General features: G+C 65.4%; 2 protein-coding genes across 6 annotated transcripts in view; one reads left to right on the top strand and one right to left on the bottom strand.

Moving 5' to 3' along the window:
- The window catches only part of LOC111146397 (EGF like domain multiple 7), a 9277-nt gene extending 2914 nt beyond the window's left edge, over positions 1–6363 (top strand). The window contains exons 1-9 of one of the 4 annotated variants that reach the window (XM_022501931.1): positions 142–164; positions 2529–2650; positions 2909–3025; positions 3828–3943; positions 4110–4205; positions 4345–4509; positions 5099–5278; positions 5753–5915; positions 6096–6363. In XM_022501931.1, coding sequence (XP_022357639.1) covers positions 2571–2650; positions 2909–3025; positions 3828–3943; positions 4110–4205; positions 4345–4509; positions 5099–5278; positions 5753–5915; positions 6096–6234 — 1056 coding nt within the window. In that variant the 5' untranslated portion in view covers positions 142–164; positions 2529–2570 and the 3' untranslated portion in view covers positions 6235–6363. Of the gene's footprint in view, positions 1–141; positions 165–2528; positions 2651–2908; positions 3026–3827; positions 3944–4109; positions 4206–4344; positions 4510–5098; positions 5279–5752; positions 6056–6095 lie in introns of those variants that run through there. The other 3 variants (XM_022501930.1, XM_022501933.1, XM_022501932.1) reach the window with 3 other exon arrangements.
- A 320-nt stretch (positions 6364–6683) lies between these two features.
- The window catches only part of LOC111146359 (1-acylglycerol-3-phosphate O-acyltransferase 2), an 18711-nt gene continuing 5702 nt past the window's right edge, over positions 6684–19692 (bottom strand). The window contains exons 2-6 of one of the 2 annotated variants that reach the window (XM_022501886.1): positions 10891–11024; positions 10257–10432; positions 9931–10026; positions 8187–8259; positions 6684–7380 (exon numbers count right to left, since the gene is read on the bottom strand). In XM_022501886.1, coding sequence (XP_022357594.1) covers positions 7205–7380; positions 8187–8259; positions 9931–10026; positions 10257–10432; positions 10891–11024 — 655 coding nt within the window. In that variant the 3' untranslated portion in view covers positions 6684–7204. The remainder of the gene's footprint in view (positions 7381–8186; positions 8260–9930; positions 10027–10256; positions 10433–10890; positions 11025–19692) is intronic. The other variant, XM_022501887.1, reaches the window with a different exon arrangement.

The raw sequence follows: 19692 nt of genomic DNA, 5'->3' as shown, positions 1-19692 counted from the left end.
CGGGCGGTGAGTGCGGAGGGAGCGGGCGCCGGGCCGGGGGGTGCAGGGGGCGCGGGGGCGCCGAGGGCGGGGTTCTCTCGCCGCGCGCTGGGGCGGGGGAGGCCGGGGGCCCGGGCGCGCGCGGAGCCGGGGGGCGACGCAGCGCGACCGCGGGGAGCCGAGAGGTGAGCGGGCCGGGGGCGCCGGGGCTGCGGCGCGGGGGCGCGACCCCCAGCCCTGCCGGGCGGTGTGCCGGGTCCGGAGAATGGGCCCAGCGGTCTCCGGGAAGGGCGCCCCCTGCCGGTAGCAGGCGACGAGCGGGGCCGCGCGGGGGGCGGGGGCGGTCGGGGCCGGGGGACGCCGCAGCCCCTCACCCGCGTCGGGCTCTGAGCGTCCCCGCAGGGCCTGCCTCAGGGCCTCGCAGGCCCCAGACCCCGCGCCTCTCTCCATCCTCACCCCCACCCCGCGGTCTGCCGCGCAGGGGGAGGGGAGCTGGGGCCGGCGGCGGGGAGGACGCTTCCCCATGGCCTGTCACCCCGCCTTTCCGCCCTCCCAGGGTCCTAACGTCCAGGGCAGCCCTCCCGGCGGAAGGGGGGCCCCCCGGGCGCCGCTCTGCGGCGAGGCCGGCCCCTCCCTCTGCGGCCTCAGCCCTCCCGGTGGGCGCTGCGGGGGACGCGGCTCGGGCAGGTGGGCGGGAGGGGGGCGGGCTGGGTTGCTGCTGACCCTCGGGGAGGGCGGGATGTGACCGCTCATCCACCTGAGACGCCGCAGCCGCCCCCGCTCGGGCTCCCCCGCCCCAGATGGGCTGCAAAGGGAAATGAGACTGTGGCCCAGCGCAGGCTGGCCGGCGGCCTCCGGGGCCCAGGAGAAAGCCTGACTTGGAGAATTGACTCTCCTCTGTCACAAGCGCGGGCCACTTCTAAGCGGCTGTCAGTGAGTGGGGGCGGGGCTGGGGTGGGAATGGGGGACCCAGTTACATCTGCAGGAGGCAAGTCTCCCCCTACCTCGGGCAGGCAGGCACAGCCTCCATGGGACCCTCGTGTGCGCCTGCCCAGCCTCTGGGCCCTGCAGCCACCTCTGCTTTCCCAGGGCCAGCTCCTGGGGCCCACTTGTTCCCATCCTTTCAATTCTTGCCTAGACCCCCAGGAATGCCCACAAGAGTGTGCTCCCCCACTGTCCACTCCCAGAGTTCCTCTTCCCACACTGGCTCACAGGACATGACCTTGCCCCAAACTAAGTCCCAACACCGTGGCTTCCCTTCTTGGGCCCCCACAGAGAACAGGGGGTGCGGAAAGGACTCTCCTCCAGCTGCCTTCTGCCTCACCTGGGTCTATGGGCTGCTGTGGGCCAGGGCGAGGGCTCCACTCCCAGCAGACCGTGTGACCTGTCACAGCATCACTCTCCCCATGCGGTCAAGCTTGGCAGGCCTGAGCACTCAGCAGCGGCTCATGGTGGTCACTCCGTATGGGGCCAGCTGTCAGGTAGAGGAGGGGTCTCTGAGACCCTCGTGGTGTCTTTGAGGAAACTGAGTCCCAGAGAAGGGGGTGACCCCACCCTGATTCCACCTCCTGCCACACAGAAGTCCAGATATCTTCCATGTCCTTCTTGCTGGATGCCCTGCAGGGCCAGGGGCTGCCCGCCTGGCCAGAACCCAGCCCCTTGGGGGTCTTGGTGGGGTGTCTGGAGGGCCCCGTCTACCCGGGTGCTTGCCGCACATGTGGACAGCCGCCCCCTCCCCACCACCACACAGGCCCCTGGGCTCGTTGCAGACCATTAATTCTGGGTTGGGCTTTCTCACATTCCCAGGAATGCTCTCCCGGGTCCTTGGCGTCCCTCCCCAGAAGAGAAGGATGGCATTTGGCTCCATTGGCCTGTGGGGAGGGCAGCTCCAGTCTCCCCCCCCCACCCCACAACTGTCCTGGGAGCCCTGGAGCAGACTGGTCAGACTCCAGGGCAGGAGTGCCCCCTCCCACGCAGGCTCTGCCCCACTCTGTGTAGGGCCATATGGCTCCTCACACTGACCCCTCCTAGACTCCCAGGCCACCCCCCGTGGCTGGCTCCCCATTCGGCAGGTGAGGACATTGAAGGCCAGAAGGACCAAGCCAGCCGGGCTGGGTTCCAGCTCTGCCCACTCCCACCCCGTCTGCAGACTGGGATGGGGACTCCCCTGCCATGACACGAGGGCACTAGATCCAGCCCAGGTGCTCCCCCTGGGCCCCCACCTTCCTAAGTGAACGTTGCTGGAGCTGCAGCTGCCATCAGGTTCACCCAGACCGAGACGCCTCTGGCCCCAGGAAAGAGGGCCGGCTTCTGTTGCTGCCCTCGGGGCCCTTCTATAGTTCCCAGCCCTTTGTGCTGGGGAGAGGGCTGGCCTGCCTCGCTGAGGTGGGTGGGAGGAGGGGGCAGCTGCCGCTGCCGCTGCCCCTGGGGGCTCTCCTGCAGTGGGAAGTCCCAGCAAAGCGGCTGAGCTGGGCAGGTGTCCCAGAGCCAGGGAACGGGCTCTAGGAGGGATCTACAGAGGGGTTTATGGGGTATGCCTTGTGCTCCAGGCCCCCTTGAGGAGAAAGCCATCCCACCCGCAGGCGCGGGCCATGTTCAGCCCCAGGGAGCTGCTGCTGCTGTGGTTCCTGGTGCTGGTGGTGGGTGGCACTGAGCACGTCTTCCGGCCTGGGTGAGTCAGAGTGGGGGGGGCCTGGGCCTCTGGGTGCTGCGGTGCTGAGGGCGGGCAGCCAGGAGCCCTCAGGGCAACCCCCAGTACTGGGGTGGGGGGCATGGCTCTTCCTTGTCACTCTTGATGAGGGTCCTTCCCGTGGGCACGCTGGGAAGCCCCTTCCCCAGATTCTTGGCTCCCTTGGTTCCGGGGCTGGAAGGCTCTGGGCTCTGGGCTGGGAGCTGTGGGACTGACTGGCCGGCGCCCTCATCTCCGTAGCCGCAGGGTGTGTGCCGTCGGGGCTCCCAGGGGCCCTGAGTCAGAGTCCTTCGTGCAGCGAGTGTACCAGCCCTTCCTCACCACCTGTGACGGGCACCGAGCCTGCAGCACCTACAGGTGAGCGCCCTGCCCCCGCAGTGCCCCCACCCGCCACACATCAATACGCCCCCCCCCCTCCCAGGCCCTCGCAGGAGGGCTATGCAACCCCAGGTGGGAAGCCTGGCCCCACGTCCCAGTGGATGGCCGAGGCTGATGCCTGTTTTGACTCGGGCAGTCTTGGTCTCAGGATGTGGCCATAGTAACCTCAGACATCAGCCCCTTTTCTGCTCCCCCACCCTCGTCTCTGGGGGGCTCACCATCCTGTCTGCTGCCCTCTGCTTTTGGGGTGCTGGCTACAAGTTCTTATCCATTTGACATGATGCCTGCCTCGCCAAATCCTGCCTCGAGCTCCGGTGGGCACCCCTCTCCCCGTGACGGCCCCCGACGGTCACCCCCCTGGCTGACCTCCTGCACAAGGGGTGTGTCCTCCGGTGCTCAGCTGTGGAAATGCGGCTTAAGGAGATTCCGCTGTCTGTGGTCTGTGGGGTTCTCAAAGCCCTTCCTGTGGGACATCCCACCCCCCCCACTGACCAAGAAGGTGGGAGTAGTGTGGGTGGGGCCCAGTGAGGGGCGGGGCCCTGCTCCCTGTCCCTTTCACTGAGCTGGCTGGCCTAGGAGGGGCCCGTTGGTGAGCGTCCCCCTTCCCCACCTGCTGAAGGGAGGGCCCAGGAGTCTGGGACTCTGAGGCTGTGGTTTGAGCCGTGCTGGTAGGGGGCATCCTTAGCATCCATGGGCCCAGCGCCCAGGGAGGAAAGGCGGGGTGGAGAACCTGGGAGACCACAGTGCTGCCACTGACTCGCCGTTCCCACCCACCGCTCAGGACCATCTACAGGACTGCCTACCGCCGCAGCCCTGGGCCGGCTGTCCCCAGGCCCCGCTACGCCTGCTGCCCGGGCTGGAAGAGGACCAGCGGGCTCCCCAGGGCCTGCGGAGCAGGTGAGAGGGGCACGGCTGTCCCCGGGGCCCCGCAGACCCAGGCGGAGCACCTGCTACTTCCATCTGAGCAGATTGCCTCCTTGCTGTATAGCCCCCCTTCCCTGGCTGCCCCCCTGTGGCGCCCTGGGGACCTCCCTCCATTTGTGACGGGCCCTCCCCTCGACAGCGATATGCCGGCCACCGTGCCAGAATGGAGGGACCTGCGTCCAGCCAGGCCGCTGTCACTGCCCTGCAGGATGGCAGGGTGACACCTGCCAGACAGGTGAGGCTGCTTGCCGTCCTCCCGGAGGGGAAGGGTCCTCTGGGGCCCTCGCCGGGCTTCGGGGGTGGCCCACGAACAGGTCCGGGTTGAGGCGGATCGGTGTGGGTGCCACTCCCTGCGGACGCCCCTTTTCCTGCAGATGTGGATGAGTGCAGGGCTGGACAGGGTACCTGTCCCCAGTACTGCGTCAACACTGCGGGCAGTTACTGGTGTCGGTGTCGGGAAGGGCACGGCCGGTCTGCAGATGGCGTGCTCTGCCTGCCCAAGACAGGGGCCCCCAGGGTAGCCCCGAACCCCACAACAGGTAAACTTCCCAGGTGTCCCCCATCCTTGCTGCTCTGCTTAGAAGGGGTCGGGGAGGGCGGGGGGAGGGGGTGGGCCTCATCCTGCCAATTGGCACTGGGCACACTGGGGACTGCGGGGGGCCATCTGCCCTGGGCTGCTGGCCATCTCCCCAACCTGGGCAGAAGTGGAGATGTTCCCCAGGGCAGAGGTGGGGGTGATTCCTGGGGAGCACTGTGGGGAGGGTTGCCGAGAGGGGGCCTCATCTCAGCCGAGAGAGTAGAAGACGGCGCCCCGGGGTCTTCTCCACATCCCGCCGCCGCAGCCAGGAGGCGCCACACTTCTGCTGGCGACGGGACATTATTACTTTTGGTACGCGCTGTGACGCTTCAAACTCGTACCGTGAGTAATAATGCGCCGTCGGCAGCTCGGCACCAGGAGCGCTCCATGGACCTCGGCTTGGACGGCTAAGCGTGGCAGGGACCCTGGTGCAGAGGGGCAGGGCACAGCTGCCTGGGGTGCTAACGGGGCTGGGCCACCCCCCAGATTTCAGGCTGCCCCAGCTGCCTAGGATGGGGGAAGGGCTTGAGCCCCATCTGCCCCCTCTCCAGGGCTATGCCGCCACACTCTGCGAGGCCGAGAGGCCTCGGCATGGGGACCAGAAGCCAGCCTGGGGTGTGGGCCTGGGAGCCCGGCCTGCCTGACTCAGGGCTGGGTTCTCCCCAGGCGAGGACAGCGCCGTCGAGGAGGAAGTGCAGAGACTCCGGTCACGGGTGGACATCCTGGAGCAGGTGAGGCCTGGCCCCACACTGTCTCCTGTGGTGCAGCTCAGGCCCTCAGGGGTTGTGGGGCTCCGTGGGGGTGGCCCCGGGAAGAAGGCCTCCTGGGTACTGACAGCCCAGGCCAGGCAGGGCGAGCAGGCCTGGGGGCCCCAGAAGAGGAGGGGCTTGGCTTGGCCGTGCCTCCACCCCCAGCAGCACAGAATTCCTACCCCTACCTTTGTTCCTGCAGCCCAGGGGGCCATTGGCCTGATAACCCCTTGGAAGCTCTAGCACAGCCCCCCCCGCCCCGCCCCAGCTCCTCTGACCCGGGACTCCAGGCTTTGGAGACCACTGCCCCTCGGGCTCCCAAGGTGTCCATGCATCTGGCTCTCCTGGCACAGACGCTCCCTCTGGTGGACATCCAGGGCCCTGCAGAGCCTTTACTGGCCACAGAGGTCCCTAAAAGCCTTGTGGGACAGAGGGTCTCTTCTGCTTGGCCCACAGAAGCTGCAGCTCGTGCTTGCCCCACTGCACAGCCTGGCCTCGAGGGCCCTGGAGCATGGGCTCCCAGACCCCAGCAGCCTTCTGGCTCACTCCTTCCAGCAGCTGGACCGCATCGACTCTCTGAGCGAGCAGATCTCCTTCCTGGAGGAGCAGCTGGGGTCCTGTGAGTGCCACCCCCTCCCCACAGAGCTCCCCGGGAGCATGGGACCTGCGCCCAGCCTGTGCCCACAGAGACCAGAGACTGGGGCAGGGCAGCCATAGTCTGAGGGAGCGGATCTGCCTGGAGTGGGGGAAGGCGGTGGGGAACGGTGACCCCTGACCTCAGCCCTTCATCTGTCCGCAGGTTCCTGCAAGGAGGAGCTGTGACAGGTGGCCCGCGTCCTTGGCTCTGGCTACTGAGAGCCTCGCCCGCTGTGCTAAGTCAGGCAGGAGGGGGGTTTCGAGCCAAGGCAGGGTGGGAGGAGGGGTCCTCCTCGGTGTGATCCTGCCGCAGCCGTGCCAGCAGCAGGGAGCAGGCCCGTGGCTGGGGTTGGGGAGGCATGAGGGTCTCGCTCGCTGGGCAGCGTATTGGGGGACTGCTCATCTGTGTCAAAATAAAACGAGGTTCAGGAGCTGCTGTGTCCTTGGTGGGTTCTGGAGGGCATTCTGATGGGGGGCCGGCCGTTGGCTGTCAGGAGGGCAAAGGGGCAGCCGTGGGGCACAGAAGGGGCTCCAGCCACACCGGGCCTTCCTGCGGCATGGGGTCTTGGTTCCCCTCTCCCAAAGGGGCTACAGCCAGTGCTTTCTGGGAAAATGACAATGGCTTCTCGGTGACAATCTCGCTCCACTAGCCCCCCTCCCCCCCTGCCGGCAGCCAAAGAGCAAACCTGTCTCCTCCTTCCCCAGACCCCCAGCGTGCCCGCCACCCTGAGTGACCACAACTTACCAGATGTTTCCAAGAGTTGGTTTATTAAAAAACCTGGACGGAGTGCAGTGCCCACTGGGCAGCTTGCTCCCAAGGCCTGTGGAGCAGGGATCTCTGCTCCGTGGCTCTGAGGCCCAGGCTGCATGAGACTGGGGGTCTGGCCACCCCCCGCAGAGTCCCGTTTCTCCCAGAGGGCTGTGGGGGCCACCCAGCCTGCCTCTGCGCCCCGCAGGCTCAGGCAGGAGGGTGCAGCGTCTCCCGAGGCCGTGCAGCTCAGCCCTGCCTGTCCGCCCAGCTGGTCCCCAGCCTGCTCCCGCGTCCAGGAGGCACCAGCGTGGGCTTCCTGGGGAGCTTCCAGCCAACTCTCCTTTTGGGGAGACATCAAAGACCTGGATCCGAGGCCAACTACAGGAGGCAGCCTCCAGCATCCAGAGCCCTGAATGAAAGCGGGGGGACCCTCGGGGACACAGTGATCTTGAGCAACCAGGGCAGGGAAGACGTCCCTCTGTCCCGTCTCCAGCCAGGTCCTGCCCCAGCCCAGGCCTCAGCTACTCGGCTGGCTGGGAACCAGGCCCTGCGGTTGCCCCATTCTCCTGGGGTGTCTTGGACACACGGAGGAAGGTGGTCCTCATGGCCCGGTGGCAGGCGTCCATCAGCTTGGGGACATCGGCCACCGTGAGGCCCCTGGTGGGGACGGCATCCAGCACTTCCACCTTGATGGTTCCTGTCAGGAGCGGAGCAGCATCAGCGACCTGGGGCCCATGCTGCAGCCGGTCCTCGATCCCGCGCCAGCTGAACCCCCTTCTTCCTCCTCCTCGGCCACCTACTGGCCTCCCTGGGGAGCCTCCTGAGGGCCCAAGGCAGGGCTGGGGTCTTTCCCGGACACCCTGGGCTCAGGCAGCTGGTTTTCAAGTGCGAGTCACCAGTATAAGCAAACCCGCAGCTCCGGACCCCGCACTCCGCAGGTGCTCACAACCATGTGCCCTCGGGAGCCCTGCCCGAGGTCCAGAACATTCCTCTCCCCTGAAGTTGCCCCCACCCCCTCCAGGGCGCTCCACACCCACCACTTCCATCCTCCACCCTGGTCTAGGCAGGCCCCGAGTCTCCCATGTCGGGGGGAGGGAGGCGCAGCCCAGCTCCTCCCGGCCCCCGCCCGTCAACCTTCCACCCCTCCTGCCCAGGCACCAGACACCCACATTCGGGAGGCCCCGAGCTCCATGGCTGGTGGGCACGGGATGGGGGCAGGAATAGTCAGGACACCTGGGAGGCTGCTTTGCGGCCTGAGCTTGTGTGTGTGTGTGTGTGTGTGTGAACCCACCCCCTCGGAATTCCAGATTCCTTCCTCTCCTCACCAAGGGATCACTGACCTACAGCAGCCTCCCCGAAACGGGAACTACCCCGCCAAGGGCCTGGGTGTCTGTCCCAAGGACTGAGAATGAGCCACGCCCGAGGCTGTGCGCAGGTGGGGGGTGGGCACGCAGGCGGGGGGGCACACAGGTGGGGGGGCGCACGCAGGTTGGGGGCTGATACCTGAGGTGAAGAGCTTCGTCTTGGGGTTGTAGAAGGAGGAGAAGCTGGAGTATATTACAGGGATGATAGGCACCTGTAGACAGCAAGCCATGGTGCCTGAGGACGCGCGGGAGCCCACCCCCAGCCCCCCTGAGCCCCAGGATGAGCTAGTGGGGGGAGCCTTGCCACCTGCCTGCCTTCTGCCTAAGGAGATCCCAGGAGTCCCTGTGGCTGCAAAACAGGCAAGGTGACGTGCCTCAGGGCCCTTCCAGGCACTGACCCTGTGGCCTGGGACACTGTCCTTCCATGCCCTGTTAATGATTACCCCGGGGGCTCTTTCTGACCAGGGTGCTTCCAGGAATACCAGCAGGCCCTGCCCCCAGCATTCCGTAAACCCCTCCCTCATGTCACTCAAGCACTCTCTCCACCAGGAAGCCTTCCTGGGCTGGCACATGTCCCTGCGATTCACGTCTGTGCCCCCACTGGGTCCTAAGATTGCCCAGGGGTGCAGGGCCCTGCACAGTTTAGCTGGAGGTCATTGAGGTCGTCCTAGGGAGACTGGTGGCAGCTGTCGCCGGGGAGGGGACAGGTTCTGCTGGTGTTGCTGGAAGATAGCACGGTCAGAAATGGCCCCTGGGGGTCATGGTTAACTCTGGAGGTCAGGGAGCCTCTCCCTGATACCAGCAGGGCGCAGGCTTGGAGCACAGGTAGGCTGCAGGCCAGGAAGCCCTGGGAGGAGACGGGGGGAGGGGAGCGGAGAGGACAGGGAATCATGTCCCATCTCCCAGCTGAGGCTGCACTAGCCCAGCCTCACCAGGGCCCCCTCGGCGTCCTCTTCCCTCTCCCCCGAGGTCCTCTCTCCCATGCCAGCAGCGAAGGGAAGGGACATCAGCCCCAGGAGTGTGGCAGGGGTGCCCTCCACCTCCCAGCTGGAGGGGCCGCAGGCCCGGGGCTGAGCTCAAAGCCTGGGCTTCTCCTCCACCCCATTCACCGGCTGCTTCTCCCCCCACCCCGGGGGCCTGAGCTGGAGCCTCTGCAAGGAGGGCTAGCTGCTCAGGGCCAGACACCAGGGGATGCTGGAGGTCACTGTGCAGGGGCTGCGGGTGCCAGGAGCAGACCCTGCCCAGCCATCACCCAGACCCTGACTAGGCAGCACGGAAGCCCCGACACTGACTGCAGACGACCACTGTCCCCTACACGAACTGGGCCAGACCACCCTTGCCCCACCAGGAGACGCTGCCCCGGAGCTGGAGGCACCCCAGCTCGTCAGGGGTCACTCCTGGGGCAGACCGTGCCCTGGAGCTCAAGGACGAGTAAAGCTGAAGGGCCCAGTGTGGGGTTCCAGGTCGCCCGTCGTCCAGGGCCTGCGCCACTGGCCCCCAACCCCACCCCCAGCCTCAGGCCCTGCTCATCAGCCCCACCCACAGTCAGCAGGGCCCAGCAAAGGCTTGGCCTGCTGAAGAGCCCAGCAAGTAGGCCTGCCGCCTCTGCCTCCCCTGGGGCCCTGCCCGCCAGCGACCAAGGTGGGTACTGAAACTGGGTGCGGGCCCCATCGGCACTAGCCTTGGTGCTCAGAGTGGGTGATGGGCGCCCCCCCAGCAAGCCAGAAGCCAGCTGCTTGAGGGGTGAGGAGGCCTGGTGCCTGCCCAGTGGGCGGTGGTCCCCGAGCCCCAATGGCCCCAGCCTGGCCAGGCAGTCACCTTGGGCTTTAAGCCAACCTGGATCCACTTCCCCGCCCCGCTAGGAGGGCAGTGCCCCAGCGCACCTGGGTCTGGATCGCCAGGTAGAAGGCGCCTTTCTTGAAGGGCAGCAGGTCCCCGTTGTCATTCCGCGTGCCCTCAGGGTAGATCCACACTTTGAGCTGCGGGGGAGAGAGGCGGCGGCTGTCCCGGACTATCCCTCACGGCCCTGGGCCGCCCCCTCCTAAGGAGCCTCTCAGCTGAGGCAACCACTGCCAGTGCGCCCGTGTGCCAGCGTGCCAGCGCGGGCTCAGCCCCCGACCTCGCCGGTGCCCTCGGGCAGACGTGCCGTCCGGCACCTGCCACCGGCAGGGGTGTCGCACAGTAAGCAAGCCCCCAGCCCCACACTCACGTTGTCCCTGACCATGTGCTCGCCCACGTCGGCCATCACGGTCATGGCGGTCCTGGAGTGCTGCCGGTTGATGAAGAAGATGCCCCCGAGGTACATGATCAGACCGACGGGCCCCAAGAAGATCAGCTCCCGCTTGGCAATCTGCACGCAGCGCTCGGGCAGGGCCTCCATCAGGCCTGCAGGTGGCCACGGGACACCAGGCAGGTGGGGGTCGGGCTCAGAGCCAGGCAGCCACCTCCCCGGGCAGGAGAGAGCCAGCCCTGGGCCTCGACCACCAGCAGGCCTGGGCCAGGTCATGCCTTCCTACGGGCTACCCGGCCAAGTCATGTGGACTCTCGGCCTATTTCCCGCCTGTAAAGGGAGGGGTGAGGCAGAGCTCCCAGCCGCCAGAGCGAGGGCAGCAGAGCCCCGTCCCCAGCCTCAGGCACACACAGTTTTGTCACGCAGCTGGAGGCAGGCGCTGGTCCCCTGGCCTGGGCTGACCCCCCTTGCCCACCAGTCATCTGGCCCAGGCTCCACCCCTCTGAAGCCCCCCTGTCCCCCTTCCCCCATCCCGCAGAGGCCAGACCAGTGCCCTGGGCTGTGCCCGCAGCCAGGAAGGGCCAGCTCTCCCACCAGCCCCTCCGCGGCTTACCCATCATGTCCAGAATGCTCTGGTGGTTAGAAATGATGACACAGGGGTGGTCCACCTCCAGCTTCTGGAGACCCTTTATCTCGAAACGAAGGCCGAACACATACTTGAACTTCACGACAAACCATTTGATGATCCTAAGAGGGGATAAAGTCATTGAGCAGGGGCCCCCTGCCCTGCACCCCATCTTGGGCTCTGGCCGGGAGCCGGGAAGGGCTGTCGGGAACAGACAGCAGACGGAGCCCAGCGGGCCCTCTCCCGGGCTGCTGGCGGGACCCTGAGTTCGCCTTCCCCTCCAAGAGCCTTCGGGTCCTGTCCCTCCAGGGGTCAGCGAGTGCAGCTGGGCCTCCTGTCTCCCTGGCGGGAACAGGAGTGAAGCCTCTGGGGACTCGGCACCAGGCAAAGGGGGGGCTGTCCTCTTGTATATTTGCTTTGGGGGAACCTGCTGTGGGGCCCCGCCCTCACCCCACACCCCTGCTTGTTTAACCAGGGGCAGCTGGAAGGGGACTGGAGGCTGAGAGCCCCCAGGGCCGGGCTGGGTGTGGTTCTCAGCCGCATGGGCATCAAAAAGCCCTGTGTGGAAGGGCTCGGACCGGCTCAGTCAAGGGAGCAAGGGACTCCTGATCTCAGGGTCACAGGCTCGAGGCCATGTTGGGTGCAGAGAGGACTAAAAATCTTTAAAAAATAGTAAAATAGGGGCGCCTGGGTGGCTCAGTGGGTTAAAGCCTCTGCCTTCGGCTCAGGTCATGATCCCAGGGTCCTGGGTTCTCTGCTCAGCAGGGAGCCTGCTTCCTCCTCTCTCTCTGCCTGCCTCTCTGATCTCTGTCAAATAAATAAATAAAATCTTAAATAATAAAATAAAAACCCAACAGAGAGAGAGAGGGATCCCTGCTCCCTGCAGAGGTGGGCCCCCACCTGTAGGCTCTGGGGAGAAAAACCTGGCAGGGGACGTAACTTAGGGCAGGGCCACACCGCTAAGAAGGTGTCCACATCAAGGGGAGGCCTTCGCAGGGGCTGATGGCTGCTCGGGAACGAGGGGACGTGCCTGCCCACCCCATGAGGACAGTAGGGCAGTAGCCACGCTGGGCTGGCACCCTCACCCCCACTGCAGCACCTGTAGGGGCTGCCCTAGGGCATCGGGGACCTTGAGAGTGGGCGTGCATGGCTGTGGGTGCAGGGATGAGTCCGCAGGCGCTGCGGCCTTGGAGGACACGGCAGGGACGAGCGCCCTACCTGGGACGGCCTCTGGTAGGGGTCAGCCTGCGGGGCGAGGCTCAGCGTCCTGTGACTCCCTGCAGGGCCCGGTCCTCCCCGTCCCCGGTGGGGGCTGACCCACCACGGACCCAGGACCCTTGCACTGCTCACAGAAGGCTCGGGCAGCCCCCACAGTCCCCCAGGCATCTGAGCCCCTCAACAGCGCCCACGGCGAGGGAGCGATTTCCCATTTTACACACAGGGGTGAGTAACAAGCTGCCCAAGGCCCGGGGACAGTCCTCGAGAGAGGAGAGCCCTAAAACGCACCCTCCGAACTGCTGTTTCGGGCACAGCTCGGGGACGTCAACGCGCTCCCACGGAGCCGTCTGCCCCTCCGTCCCTGCAGAACGTGCCCTTCCCAGACTGGACTCGATCCTGTTACGCACAGACCCCCTTCCCCCGGCCCTGCCCCCCGGGTCTGTGGATCCGTCTCCTCTCCTCTCGGGCCTTCTGGGAGTGGAAGCCCAGGGACCTGCCCTCTGGGTCTGAAAGTCAACTGCCCTTTTGCAGAACAGACTCCCGCGGGAGGGCCGCTCTCCCACCATCCCATGCTGCGGACGGGGACACTGAGGCTCAGGGAGGTGCGGCCACAAAGCCCCAGCTGTCTGCACGATCAGACCGGCCATCCTTCTTCCTGGACCTGACAGTCTTGGCTGGCTCAGGCCAGACGTACCCCCTTGTCCCCTCCCGCTCAGAAACCTGCGTCCCAGCCGGCCCTGGACGCAGGCTGAGCGGCTGACCAGCTGCTTCATGTCCACGGGCGCCATTTCTGATCTACAGAGACCACTTGTCAACCACTAGGACGACTGAGGGGACACGGAGGGGACACGGCGGGCACTTCACCCAGGGGAAAGACAGAAAGGTCCAAGAAACATGGAAAATCTTCCCTCTCACTAGAAGTCAAAGCGACGCACATTGAAACGGGAGCCCCGTTTTCTTTCTTCAGGTTGGCCCGGACCGAAGAAAAGGCCAGTAACTCCACGAGGGGTTGGCCAGGATGTCGGGACGGCCCCGCAGCTGCTCACACGGCTGCTCGGGGAGGACAGGCCAGCAGCGCCTGGGCAAAGCCACGCGGAATCTGGTCTTGCAGCGCCCGGGGGTGGGGGCGGAGCCGGTCGAACGTCCACTCTTGGTTTGCCTCAGGGTCATGGGATTGAGCCCAAACTTCAGGCTCGGTGGGGAGTCCGCGTCTCCCTCAGTCCCTCCCGGGCTTGTGGGTGCTCTCTCAAATAAATAAATCAAGAAAGAAAGAAACAAAGGAAAAAAAAAAAGGAAAAGGGGAAAGGGAAGGGAAGGAAAGGAAGAAAGAAGAAAAGAAATCTGGTCCCTCTCCCGGGGTCTGACGCGAAGACAGCCAGCGGCAAGAGGTAGGCCTGCAGCCCTCGAGTGTGGTCTGGTTCGAAGACCCGGAGGGCCTCCGTCTGCCACTCTTGATCTCAGGGTTTTGAGTTTGAGCCCCACATGAGGTTGCAGGGATTACTCAGAAATAAAATCTTTCAAAAAAAAGAAAAGTCCGAGACCATGTGAACGTCCCCCGCTAAGGAGAGGCGAGGTGGCGATCGGATCCGACCAGGGCAGACACGGGGAGACCGGGACGCACGTGCTGCAGGTGCTGGCAGCGAGCGCCCCCGCCGGCCGCGGAGAACCCCGGCCACATCCGCACGCGGACCGCGTTCTCTCTGCTGGAGGCGTCTGCAGGCTTCTCTTCCTCTTTCGAAATTGTGGCAAAATACAGGTCACATAAAATTTATCATTTTAATCATTTTTAAAACATTTTATTTGAGAGAGAGGCAGAGAGAGCATGAGAGGTCCCTGCTGAGCAGAGAGCCGGACGTGGGGCTCGATCCCAGGACCCCAGGATCACGACCTGAGCCCGAGGCAGACGCTTCACACTTCACCGACGGAGCCGTCCAGGTGCCCCCATCATTTTAAACATCCGGTTCAGTAGCATGAAATGCCCCCTCGGTGCTGTGCGACTGTCCCCACCCTCTGTGTCCAGGACTCTTCCCTCCTACTGCACTTCTTGGTGCACGTAATGTAGGGACTGACCACAGATGGGGTTTCTGGAACCGAGGGAGATGCTGCTCACAGACCTCGGCTAGCGGCCTCCAGGGGGACAAGCGTGTGCACCTGCTGCTGTGGCAACGGGCAGTGGACGGGCCACAGGACAGGTGCCGGTCGCACGTGGATGCCTGTCCCCCTGTCCTCTTCCCGATGCCACATAGTATCAAGGTTTTTTGTGAAAGTGGTGACGACGTCTATTGTTTTCAGTTTTCTCAATGCAGAAGGCGGCCAGCCAGGCTCTGCAGCAGCTCCAGGGAGAGAAAGCCAGGGAGGGGTCCCTGCCCGGGAAAGCAGAGCGCACGGCCCAGCACCCAGGCCCGCCACCCAGGCCCACCGTCCAGGCGCGCACAGCACCTGCCTTGGGCCAGGGCGTGACAGGAAGCCTCCTGTTTGGCTCAGGTAGCGAACCCATGGGGTGGGACACTCAGAGGTGGTCTAGGCTAAGTGGAAGTGACTTGCCCAAGGTCACGCAGCAGGGAACCCAGGATGGGCCGGAACCACCTCCTTACCTGGTTTTTGGAAAACACAGGAAAACTGCCAGGCAAAGGGCACCCTGGAGGTGGGGTGGGGTGAAGACCCAGGATTGCGAGATGGCATTCCAGGATTGCAAAAGCAAACCTGTCTGTCTCCCTTCCCCGAGGCTCTGTGGATGTCACCCAACGCCCGAAGGACTGGAAGAGGTGGCCGTGCCCTTGGCCGGCCTACAGCAGCACCCCGTCCTGAGCACCAGCCCCACTGCGCCGAAAGCCCACCTAACCCGAGTGCCCCTCCACCAGCCGCAGGGCTCAGGAGCTGCCCCTCGGGAGTCAGGATCCCAAAGCCTGAAGCAGGTGTCCCTGGCACTGGCCCTGGGACCTGCGCATACACCTCTGGCTGCTGCCCTCCCTCCCGAGCCCCCAGACCCCCAGGGGAGGTGGGCAGGCGTGCTGCCAAGGCTACCCGAAGCCCAGGCGGCCTGGGATGCCTTGCCTGCCTGGTGCAGCACTCCAGAAGCACCCACCAGCAGTTGGTGGGATGACTGACGCCACCTTTCCACCTCAAGGCCCCGGGAGCAGGGCTGTTCCTCCAGCAGATGGGATGTCCTGGCCCTTCCCAATCTTTCTCACGGAGCCCCCGACTTAACCCCAGACAGGAACTGCCAGAAGGCCCAAGCGCTTGAAACACCACAGATCCTTCCAGCGCCCACAGGAGTCCAGCCAGCATCCTTGGACCTTCTGTGTTCAGCCTGAGGACAGCCCCCCCCGCCCCCCGGGGCCTTCCCAAGCTCTGGGTGAGACAGATCAGATCCTGGCTCCCCGCTCCCTAGCCATGACCTTGGGCACTGCCCTCGACCCCACCCCTGGAAGCTTTCACTCCTGCTGGTGAAAGGGGAAGGGCATGGAGATTGTGCCCAAGAGGCTGCGACCCGGAACAACGACAGCTGTGACTGGTGACGTCACAAGCAGATAAGAAGAATCCAAAGAGGGCAGCCACAGAGCCCCCACCCGGCCCCTCCCCCCACCAGCATGTGCCCCGGCTAGAAGGAGTTCAAGGCCAGGCCCTGGCCACCTGTGGACCTTGCCCTCAGCCCCTAGCCCGGGGCTAGTTGCTCCCAGGCGATCTGGGTGGCTGGAGTCCTCAGCTAGACCCCGCTGGGTTTGCCCCAGAGAGTGAGGGGTCTGGGTGGGGCCCACCTGAGGGCAGCGCTGTCAGAAAGGCCACAGAGAGCCAGAGATCTGCTTGGGGACAGGAGGCCCCAGAGTGACCATCTGGCAAGAGCAGAAATGTTTTCCAACAAGTGTCTTTGAAGCTGGAGCCCGAGAGGGAGAGAAGGAGAGTGGGAGGGACTGGGAGCCGTGGCGGGGTGGGGCGGGGCTTCCGGCCTGCCCAGAAGCCTGGAGGTCAGTCGCAGGAGAGGTTGTGGGGAATGGGGTGAAGAGCAGGGGGCTGGAAGCTGGTGCCCCCGGCGAGCCCCTGGTCCTGACCCAGGATCTCCGGGGCTCCAGGGAGCTGGGCCTGCAGCCGCACGTCCCAGGGAGGGAGTCCACCCCTAGCCATCCTACTCCAAGAAAAACAAAGCCAGACTTTCCTGCAAAACCAGGATTCCCTGCCAGCCCCCATGTGCCACGGGGCCCCCCGAATGCACTCCATCCCCACCTGTGCACCCCCTGGGACCACACAGTGGCTGGAAGCACTGGCTAAGAGGCTGGGCTGTCCTGGGTTCAAATCCTAATGGGCATCAGTAAGCCCCAGGTCTCTGGCCCAAGCAACCCCGTTCTCCCCTCCTCAAGGTTCAGCAGGCAGCAGATGGAGTGCCTCGTGGCCCCACCTCCCCTGAAGCCAAGAGCCACGCCACCCAGGACCTGGCCATTCAGATGGACTCGGAAGCATGTGCTCCAGCTCTCAGAGGCCCTGCCAAGGTCGTGTATGCACACTGGCCCCGCATCGTGGTAGAGCCACAGCATGGAGGCTGGAACTCGTCTGCAGGACATGGGCTGCCCAGCTCTGGTCTCCTTCGATGCAAGGAAAAAGTGGTCTCTTGGTGAGGCCGCTGTCACTAGGGTTTCCCGATCCTGCAAACTGTGTTCCCATCACACAGCTGGGCCTCACTCTCGTCTCCCAGGGCATCTGCCTCCTGGGACGAGCGAACAGGGCCTAGGACTCCACCGTGCACAACCAGCCTGGGAGGGATCCTGGGGTCTCAGGCCACAGGGGCTCAGAGGCTCCTCGACTCTTCTGTTCCCGTCACTGTTCCCTGCACACTCGGAACTGGAGTCTAATAGGCAAAGGCCTCCTTAGGTTGCGGCCTGGAGCCCTGTGGGGAGGGGCCGCTGCTGCTCCGGGGGAAGGCAGGAAAGCAGGGAGCGGGCAGGGCAGGGCTGCTCCCCCCGCCCCTGCCCCAGCTCCGGGCACCCATAGCTTGGGTCTCCAGTTCTCAGCACTGCCGCCGCCCCTAGCGCTGGTGGGCACAGAGGGAACACAGAAAACATGCACTCTGGCGGCCCTTGTGGGGGGTCTGCACCCCAGCTCTGCCCCGTCTTAGCTCTGGGAGCCCAGGCAACGGCCTCCTCCCACCCACCCTTGGGCCTCCCGAGGCCTTGGCTTCAGGGAGCGCCTCAGACCGTTCATCAGAGGACCGAGGCACGGAGCCCTGCTTGTCCCACAGGGGCACCTCCACTCGCCGCCGGAGATGGGAGCGGACGCTGCGGTGCCCAGCGAGGTGGACAGTTTCCAGAAGTCAGAGCAGGGCCGGAGAGAAGGGCAGCCAGATGCCCAGGGCGCCCAGGGGTCCAGGAAAGACTGATGGGTGAGGATGGGGCGCATCCCTGCCCCTCACCTCCATGCTCCTGGGTCCTGTCCTGGATTCCGGAGCCATGCAGTAGCCCCCCGGTCTGTCTCCCCAGGCCGTACCCCCCCGGGGGAACTTTGTTCCCAGCAGGCCCCGCCCGTACCCCCAGTTCAGCTCTGCCTAGGGGTTCTTCAGCACCATTACCATGACCCACTCTCGGGGGCTGGGGCGTCTGGGACAGGAGACTGTGGCCTCTCCCTGGGGCGAGCAGAGCACCTCCTCTTACCCCACCAGCGTCCTGGGGTGGCCCCTTCACAGAGCCTGAGTCCGGGGGCTGCCCTGGAGAGGGGAGAGCAGCAGGAAGCCCCCACCCGGTACTGGCCCAGCCCCAGGGTCCCCAGGGGTTCAGCCTAGCTGGCTAGAATCTCAAGCCCCAACAGGCCAAGGGAAGGCCGAGTGTGACTAGCCCCCAAATCAGAAAGCAGACTGGTGACTTCTGACTTGACCCCGGCAAGCAGCTTTGAAGTGTGAGTCAGTCCCTTTAACAGGCGAGGAAGCTGCTTGTACAGACGCTTCCTGATGATACCTGTGGCGGAGAGGGACGAGGACCGTCAACTCCTGGTTCCTTCCCTTCTCCTGCAGACTGCTCTGGGGCCAGCTCTCTGCCAGCCTCCTGCCCCGCCTCCTGCCACCTCAGAACCACACATGCCATCCCCTGGCCTGGCTCCGGGGGTGGGGGGACAGCACTGCCTCCAAGTAGCCCACCAGCCTGTGGCTCCCTGAACCCAACGCCCTCCTCTGGCTCAGAGACCAGCCCCCAGGAAGGCTGAGGGGAGGCTCCTGCTGCCCACAGGGGTTCCAGGACTCCAGGACCCTAACCTCAGGCCCGCCTTCGGAGAGGTGCACAGCCTCCGGCTTCCCCGCCCTTGAGTGGTGCGGGCCCAGCTTTGAGGAAGCCCCTGGAACAGGTCTTCACATGGGAGAATGGCCAGAAGCGCCACCAGAGGGCTGTCCCTGGGGTCCGCACTCCCTGGGATGGTGATCTGGGCTCTGCTGGTGGTAGGCGGGGCCACCAGAGACCCACGGAGCATGCTCTGCTCTGGGTACGGCAGGAAGCCACAATTCCCTAAGGACAGGGCCTGCAGGGCCATGCAGTGTGGGCCAGTCCCGGCAGCATGGGCCCACCTGGATGGACAAGTCAGCAACCCTCGCCCACTGCCCTGTAACCACATGGGGGCGGGGGGGCAGGGACCACAGTATCCTCACGGCAGGCCACAGCCAAGAAGCCATTGCAAAAGCCACAGAAAGAAACGTTAGCAACAGCCCTCCTGGGATCAGACACAGGGAGACAGGGCAGGAAGAAGCCCCCACCCCTTAGCCTCTGACCCAGTGAGGCCCACCATTCTTCAGCTGGGCCTGACCTCCTCACCCCATGCCCACAGCCCACACCACCGTACTGCCCAGTTCAGAGGTGTCCACAGAAAAATTCCAGCACCCCTCCCTTCCTTCTACCCTGAGGCTGGACCTCAGGGGTCAAACCCACCCTTCCCCTCCAGGAGCCTCCCACCTCCTTAGGTGGACAGGCCAGGAAGCAAAGAGAGTCCCATCCTGGGACCCATCTCAGGTGCATTCATCACCCAGGCCAGACGGGGGTGGGGGCTGCGGTGCAGAGAGGACAGGGATCAGGAATCCGGAATCCGGGATCCCCCCGCCTGTGCGCCTCCTCCAGGCGGGGGCGGTGCTCCAGCAAAGCCCCCCCACCCCCCTCCCCCCTGCAAGCCCCGCGGTCCCAACTGCTCTTTCCCGGCTGGTGGAGCGGGACGGCGCCTCCCCGCTGGCCCAGCGTCCTTCCCCGCCCAGGGCCGCTCAGCCACCCGCCGCCCAGAACGCCCTGAGCGTCCCGCGGGGCCCTTGGAGGGTCGGAAGGACACGGCGACGCTGGAGACCGAGACCATCTGAAATCCCTCGGTGTCCGCGCGGGACCGGGGCGCGGAGACATTGTGACGTGGGCTCTCGCGGACCCCGTGCCCGCCGCCCGCCGCGAGCCGCGCCGCTCTGGAGCCCCGAGATCCCCAGGCGGGGCAGGAAGGAGGAACCGGAGAGTAGAAAGTTAGGAAAGCGGAAGCGGGCTGCGGCCTCGCTCTGCGCCCCGCCCCGCCCCGGCGCTGTTCCCCGCCGCCGGCGCAGTCCCCGTGTCCCCCGCGCCCCGCCCCGCCCAA

This window comes from Enhydra lutris, unplaced genomic scaffold (genome assembly GCF_002288905.1).
Source record: "Enhydra lutris kenyoni isolate GAN:26980312 unplaced genomic scaffold, ASM228890v2 scaffoldscaffold13, whole genome shotgun sequence".
Lineage (NCBI taxonomy): Eukaryota > Metazoa > Chordata > Mammalia > Carnivora > Mustelidae > Enhydra > Enhydra lutris.
This window is presented reverse-complemented; position numbering and strand designations above follow the sequence as displayed.